Raw genomic sequence first — 8,084 nt, 5'->3', positions numbered from 1 at the left:
TCTGCTCACATCAGACTTCACGACATAGTAGTTCTGAAATCGCTTCTCCACTAGCAGCGAATATTAACTTACTTTTCTTAGATATAACTTACTCCTTTGGAATGACTCTTGCGTCTATATCAGTGATTCCCAAAGTGGTCATATCGACCCCAAGGGGTCTATAACAACCTGCAAGGGGTCTACGTCAGCGAAAAAAAATTTGGGGGTCCATGAAATGAAAATGGGGGTCCCCATAGTGGATCTCAACACATACACTGATAGTACCTATTTACTTACATCATACTATCTATCAAAACATTTACATTTTTTATAAAAGTACCTATGATATATACCAATTGCAAAGTATCATCAGTTACATTTTTGCCTCCGGGTAGTGTCTTAGTTGTGATACCGAAACTGGCGAAATCGCTTCATGTTTATACATACTTACTTATATTCAACTTATATTCTACCGCACTTAGCTTTTTGTAATTTTTTAGACTCATTGGAGTCATTTGTACTAGACCAATATCGTTTTTCATCAAGGTTTTTACATTGTAAATTTCACTCGTGTAAGTATATAACGTGTGTGGTACAGTTAAAATGATATCACTAAACGTATCATTCGTCCACGCTGAATTATCGACGTGGCCGTATCTCACAATTAGTTTCTCCTCAGTCCACGAGTCTCCGAGAAAACTATCGCTTAAATCGGTGATGCAATGCGCCGCAGCGACCGCCCACGTCGCAGTTAGCACGGACGCAGTACACAGATGATCGTGTTCAGCAACAATTGTATTATTTGTAAAATTAGCCACGCGTTGTACTTCCAGTCGGACAACGTAAATATATTCTCCAGGGTTTGCGTCGCGCCCTCCGTATATTCTCAAAGCAATTTTGCAGCCAAGCCTTGACTTGTGATCAATACGAAAAATATTAAGTTTTTAATTTTCATATGATTTAGTTAGAGATTATTGAAAATATAAATGTGATATGTAATCTGTATCTGATTTATTTATGTAATCTTTTATTGCATTAGGATATAAAATAATATCGTTTAATTTGAAAAGTAAATAAAACTTTTCACTCTTTCATACAAATAAGTATACTTATATTGCATTATTACTGACAAGGAATCGATATTTTCAATAAACTTCGATACTAAAGATCAATCTGTTTTGATAAATTCTAACAAAACAAACAACACACACACACACAAAAACGCGCGCGCGCGCGCTCCCGCACACAGACACGCGCACGCACACGTACTCGCACACGCACACGCACACGCACACGTACACGCACACGCACACGCACACGCACACGCACACACAAACACACACACTACACTTACGGCTTCTATTAGAATAGAAGCACAAGGCCAGAACCTTAACAGAGCGGGAATACTGAAGACTGTGCTCACATTGCAGGCTGTGGTTATTGCCCTGTATTTAAAAAAGCACTTCTGATGTTAAGAGAGCATCAAAAATGATCAAGTTACTACAAATTAATTTTAATCGTTGTGAGGTTGCCAAGACATAGTACTGATTTCGGAACCCAATCAGCACATCAGTAGCCTAAACTGGATCACCGATAAGGAAGGAAAAGCTGTCATCTGGGCATGTGGCACTAAGCCTTTTCAGGGTAACCAAAATAATGGTTCTGGGTTTGTAAGAGCCAAATTTAATGGAAAACATTTCTAGTTGCTTTGCACCACCTAGCCTAACACACGATGAGTTCGTCCGGTTCCTGGCCAAATTAGTGGAGGATGCCCGAATGTGCTCCCCTGTAGCTATAGCTGGAGATTTTAACGCTTGGGCAGTGGACTGGGGTAGTAAAGCTACTAACACTAGAGGTTGCCAGCTTCTGGAAGCGATGTCACTGTTGGACGTCGCCTTACTTAACACAGGCGATAAACCCACGTTCACAAGAGGTGAGGCGAGCTCAATTGTGGATCTCACTTTCGTCAACAGTACACCAGCAAGAGGAAATAGCACTTACACCGCTAGCGACCACTATGCCATATACTGGGAGGTATCATGTAAGCCAAATACAAAGAGAGTACCACACACAAGAACTGGTTTAGTGGGTTGGAGGACCAGCATGTATGATCCTGGCCTGTTCAAGATAGCACTCGAGGATCGACCACTGCTTTACAAAAGTGCCTGTGAAAAGGCGATTGAAATCATAAGGAGGCTGACTGAGGCCTGCGATGCAACAATGCCAAGGCGACGCAACAACAACCGAACCCCACCGGTGTACTGGTGGAATAATAACATAGCTGAGCTTAGGAAAATATGTGTTAAGGCGCGTAGAACCTCCCAAGGGGCTCGGAAAACACCTCTATTCGAGCAGCTCTACGACAAATATAAGGAAGCGCTATTAAAATTAAATAAATCTATTAAAGAGAGCAAGAGAAACACGAGGAAAATATTGTTGGAAGAGGTTGAAAAGAATCCATGAGGCAAGCCGTACCAGATTGTAGTTAAACAGCTGAGACATGAAAATACAACGCCCACTTGTCCTATTCTACTAGAAAGAATTGTAAGAGCTTTGTTCCCCACGCAACGAAAATCCTCCTTTCAACTAGGGATTGTGGATCCGAATGAGATCCCCCCTATTACCGAGAAGGAGCTAATGGTAGCATGCGGTAGGGTTGGAAACAACAAAGCTCCGGGACCGGAGGGGATCCCCAACGTAGCTCTTAAGCAAGCTATTGTAGCAACACCAGGAGTCTTCTTGGAGACCTACAATAGCTGCTTACTGGAAGGCACTTTTCCTACCGCGTGGAAACGACAGAGACTGGTACTTCTCCCTAAAGGTAAGAAGCCACCAGACGAGCCATCGTCATACCAGCCCCTCTGTATGCTGGATACTGCGGGGAAAATACTAGAACGTATTATCCACAGCAGGATCGAAGCAGCAGTTGAACCCCACCTAGCTAACACACAGTATGGGTTCAGAAAAGGCCGGTCTACGCTAGACGCTATAGAGCAAGAAGTCAATATAGCAAAACTAGCAGTGTCTGGGAAAAGATGGAAGAGAAGCTCCATAGAATACTGCCTGGTGGCCACCTTGGACATTAAAAACGCCTTTAACTCAGCGAAATGGAAGGTTATCATGGAAGCACTTAGCTCATTAAAAGTAACTCTATATCTATACAGAATAGTCGCTAGTTACTTCTCTGCTAGGGTCCTCATATACACTACGCAAATCAGGACCAAGGAGTACAAAGTCACTGGAGGCGTCCCACAGGGGTCAGTACTAGTTAGAAGTACCAACAAATCTGTCCTCGATCAACTTGGTAAAAACGACAGGCTCTCCACCATCTACTACGTGCAAATCTTAGTGTACTTCAACCAAATAGCTCGAATGTAAGTAGAGAGTCGAAATAGGCTGTTTGTCGAGGGATGACGAGGGTAATGTACAGGGAGAGACCAAGAGAGTGATCACCAACCCGATGGGCGGACTCTATGCGTGTGACGACAGGTCATACAGTTGGGGCCAAAAGGTTCTGGAGTGACGAACACGAGTCGATAGACGCTGGGGTTGGGTAATCGCGTGAAAAAAGAAGACATTAATATTAATGAAGAGAAAATAAACAAATTTTGTACCAAAATCAAATAAACACTAATTAAAGTACGCTACAAACCTATTGTGAACAGTATTCGGCCAAGACAGAAGTGAGATATTAACGAGAAAGTGTCCAATGTGACTAACATACGTACTTTAATTTTATAGCTGCCATGCAGGTTAAGTTACATTTCTAACACAGCTTAAGTCTTCATAAGCCCGACATGATCACCAAACCTCTTTGTCTGTTAATTTTGAAGAGGAAACGAGTAACATCTTTTCAGGTACAAAAAGGAATGCTGTATGACTAGGAAAGCTAATCATTTCCGCAAACAGATACACGAAGTGAATCTTGCTCTGATGCTGCCCGGTGACCAGCTGAAGGCGGTCCTCGACGTATCTTCATTTATACTGCTGGCCTGGTTTGAAAGAAATCAGCGCCGTCGCAACGACCGATGCGTTTTTAGTAACACCACTGCTTTAGACGGTTTTCTTTGAGTTGCGCATACGCAACGACCTGCGCGATTCGGGGTACGCCGCTGCAATGGTCATCATACTTTTGTGACACCAGGGTGCAAGCGTAATGCTTCTTATTTTGTAAATACAGGCATTCCGTCGGGAACTACCTCGTCGCCTAGTAGTTTTATTTTCTTTCAAGATACACACCTTACTATTTTTTTTCTATATTTTTATTTAGCTTGTACTATTCTTGTTATACAATACAATACAACAGAAAGGTGAGCCGGTAGACGCGCCGCGGGTAGGCCCTTACTATGTGGTCTTACAGCGGAAAACCGTGGCGATCATCGTAGCGATCTTTGGAAGTAGCCTTAACCCTGCAGTGGGCGTCCATGGGCTAAAAAAAAAAGAAAGAAGTACAATTCGTGTCCTGAGCAGAATTCAATACCGCGATCGCTAGGATATGTAATTAAATCATATTTACTAAAAAGTACCACGAGGCCTTCAAGTTAATATTTTCAGAGTATTGTCGCATTATTTTCAAGTATTATTTCACAACAATGATGACAAACATATAAAAATAAAATTCATTTAATATTCATAGGTTGCATATATGAAAATAAATTTTAACAATCTTTGATAAAAGAGGTTATATAAACACAGCGCATAATTTATTATTTCACATATTGTTAAATAAATCACATTTTAGTTAACATGTTAGTGTTTTTGGTATTGCTTTCATGCGAATGTTACGCTTCAAAATCGTCTTTGAGAATTTACGGAGGAAGGGACGCGAGTCCTGGCGAGTATCCTTACGTCGTACGGCTTGAAATCCGCCGCGTAGCCAATTTAACAAATAATACAATTGTTGCTGAACACGATCATCTGTGTACTGCGTCCGCTCTGACTGCGACGTGGCCGGTCACTGCGGCGCATTGCATCACCGATTTAAGCGATTTTTTTCTCGGAGACCCGTGGACTGAGGAGAAACTAATTGTGAGATACGGCCACGTTGATAATTCAGTGTGGATGAATGACACGTTTAGTGATATCATTTCTACTGTACCACACCCGTTATATACTTACACGAGTGAAATGTACAATGTGAAATCCTTGATGAAAAACGATATTGGTCTATTACAAATGACTCCAATGCATCTAAAAAATTACATAAAGCTAAGTGCCGTTGAATATAAGTCTATGTATTGACATGAAGCGATTTTCGCTGGTTTCGGTATCACAACTAAGACACTACCCGGAGGCAAAATTATAACTGATAATACTTTAAAATTGCGCAAGCCACTGCAAGTTCTTTTGGTGATGATTACAAAATGCGCGAAGAGAGAGGGTTCTGGTCCAGCTATTTGCTTGGCACCAATTTGTGGGCATACTGTCATCACATGCAGCGGCGACTCCGGTGGTCCTCTTATCCATCCGTCGGGAATAGTGGGTGTTCTATCAACAGGGGACGCTACAGGTTTTTGCTCTGATGACGCTCCGCTGCATGTAGGTAAAGATGCTGGTGAAATGATCCCAATAAGTCCTTATATTGAATGGATCTACAGCTATGTAATGTCTAAAAAATAATTTGGGAAGCACATCCAGACGAACCGAAGTACAGTAATATAAGTCTGAGTAACAAAATAACTGTAAAATAAGGAACAGTATTAATAAAAACAAGGGAAAAAAAGTCTAAACTAAATTGTGATAGTTAAAGAATGTGGTGAAAGAAAAGAGGCGCAAAAGTACAATTTCAATTTTACACAGACTATAGTTCTTGACAGAGTTCTAAATTTGAACATTTATATGTTTTTCCAGATAATTCAGTCTTTTGTGAAAGACCTATAAAAATCTTCAATTGTTGTAAAAATTAGTTACGTAATTTAAATTTTTCGCGGACGTACCTATATACTAGAACCTTTCTTAGTTAATAATAAAAAGAAAAAAATAATTTCACCGTTTTCAATGCTTTGATTTTTTAATTTCCGACGACGCTTGGAGCATTTTTTTCATAGAAAACATCTGATTTAGAGAATACTACAGTTAGACATTATAACGCATAGGTATTGTCACTTATATAGGCGCTGATAGCAGCGTGTTGATTGAGGAACCTTTAATGAAAAAAGCATTCCACATACAGTCATCCCTAAAAAGACAATTCAATTAACAAATATTTAAATGACAAGAAACCTTGGTATAATTGTTACTTGATTATTCTGATTTCATTTATGTTTTATCTGACAGAAAATCTGTATTATTAAACTTTTTAAATCGTGCCTTTATGGAATTTATTTCCACTTCTTCTTCATAAATATAACACCTTCCGAAGCAGAGTATAGTCAAATATAAAATTAATTTCAAAAAATTTGTTTATTAACAAGAGTCTTATTGAAAGATCCAATGTTAAATAAATTATTTTTATCATTTTTGGAAACGATGACGTATGAAGTAACATCAAATCAACATTGAGGAAAGCACGAGCCAATGAAATTAAAAAAATAGTAGATTCCAATATTCTTGTGAGGCATGAACCCACGCCGCGTCATATGCTTCGAAAGATTTGCTAAAATGACCTAATGGCGACCTCTCCTAACAACGCGCAGGAGATACGTATTCTTTCCCAACTCTGATATAAATGCAGGTAAAAGGCCTTTGGAGAATAGCACATCTTACTCCTATAACTAAAGAACGTAAGGTCACATCTGACGTCCGATTTTTTTAATTTTAGTAATTCGGATTATTGATCCTTGACCCTGAGCTCAAAGAAGCTGTCAAAGCCAGACAGCCTAGCAACGTCCAGCACTAATCAAATATAGCAGCGTGTCCACGCTCTCTCTCAGATATGTACCTTATAGCACAGTATGGGTAGTAGTTGTATTAATTAATTTTAGTTTAATGGAATCAGGCGTTACCTTGCAGAAGTCCATCCTAAGTAATAAAAGGACCAATATTAAGCCACATCCGCACATGCAGTGGTAGTCGTGCAACAAAGTGCACCGCCCGCCAGCCCGCTGATAAATGCGTATGCGGCAAACAATGCGAATCACACAACCGAGAAACTCTGTCTTTGGCACTAATCGGTGTAACATAACTCCTGAAGATGCCCCGTGGAGGGGTGAAACACGTGTTGAGTAATTTGGCGGTGGCAGGCGGTGCACTTTGTTGCACGACTACCACTGCATGTGCGGAAGTGGCTAAATATTGGTCCTTTTATCAACTCATTTTTCTTCATATTTAACGAGTTTATTTTGAGAGCGAACCGCATCCGTCACAATAAAGTCCACTAACAGTTTTAGTGTCTCTGTGGAACACGCCCGGTGGTTATATTGTAATTATCTATGTACATTTAGCATTAGCATGTACACAAGCCTGTTACAAGACTATTGTTACATTTGCTCGGGGTGTTTAGTTGACTACACATTTATAAATAATTTTCATCTATAGTATTTTTAATATTATTTTTTCTTCGGTAACGCAGTCCAATCCAAGTGATTGTCTGAATGAAATTGCCGTATTCGATAGCTTCGCCGGATCCGCAAATCTCCTCATTTCTTATTCAATCTCCCAGCGAAATTCCAATCATAGCCCTCTTTCCATCCCCCCGTACCATTGCTTTCTGGGTGACCTTGAGCCTTCCTGTGAGGACCGTCTTAGGTAACCACGTCTCGGATCTGTATGAATATCAAAATCAGATCCGATTATGCTATTTGTCAAACGTTATTGGTATGAAAAATCAATAAAAAATGAGAAGTAACCTTGATTTTTGTAATATATTAATAAAGATGCCCAGTATTTTAATATAAGCTTCATCTAATTTAATGCAATTTATTTCATCATGTGTAAGCCCATGTTCAGCAGTAGCGCAATGTATTAAAATAGTAATTTCGTGGCAATGATAATAAAAAGAATAAAATATGTAATAAATTTATTCGATTGTAATGTTCAATTATAAAAGTTTTATTCTTTCAGATAAAGTAAGCCTATATAAATAAAAGAAATACTATATTTCAATTTTCAAACATTGCTAACTAAAACACATGAAAGTTAACATGCTAGTTATTTTCGTATTACTT

The 8,084-nt window shown here is 39.5% G+C and overlaps 1 protein-coding gene across 1 annotated transcript; it reads left to right on the top strand.

Moving 5' to 3' along the window:
* The first annotated feature begins 4,725 nt into the window (after positions 1-4,725).
* Positions 4,726-5,818, top strand: LOC137926698 (transmembrane protease serine 2-like). The gene is given in 1 exon segment (XM_068770380.1): positions 4,726-5,818. A coding segment is annotated over 1 exon segment (873 nt). The 3' UTR covers positions 5,599-5,818.
* Positions 5,819-8,084: the final 2,266 nt, after the last annotated feature.

Source organism: Battus philenor, unplaced genomic scaffold (genome assembly GCF_028537555.1).
Source record: "Battus philenor isolate CCGP_79_NKW_IND1 unplaced genomic scaffold, ilBatPhil1.0.hap1 SCAF_10, whole genome shotgun sequence".
In the NCBI taxonomy this organism is placed as follows: domain Eukaryota; kingdom Metazoa; phylum Arthropoda; class Insecta; order Lepidoptera; family Papilionidae; genus Battus; species Battus philenor.
This window is presented reverse-complemented; position numbering and strand designations above follow the sequence as displayed.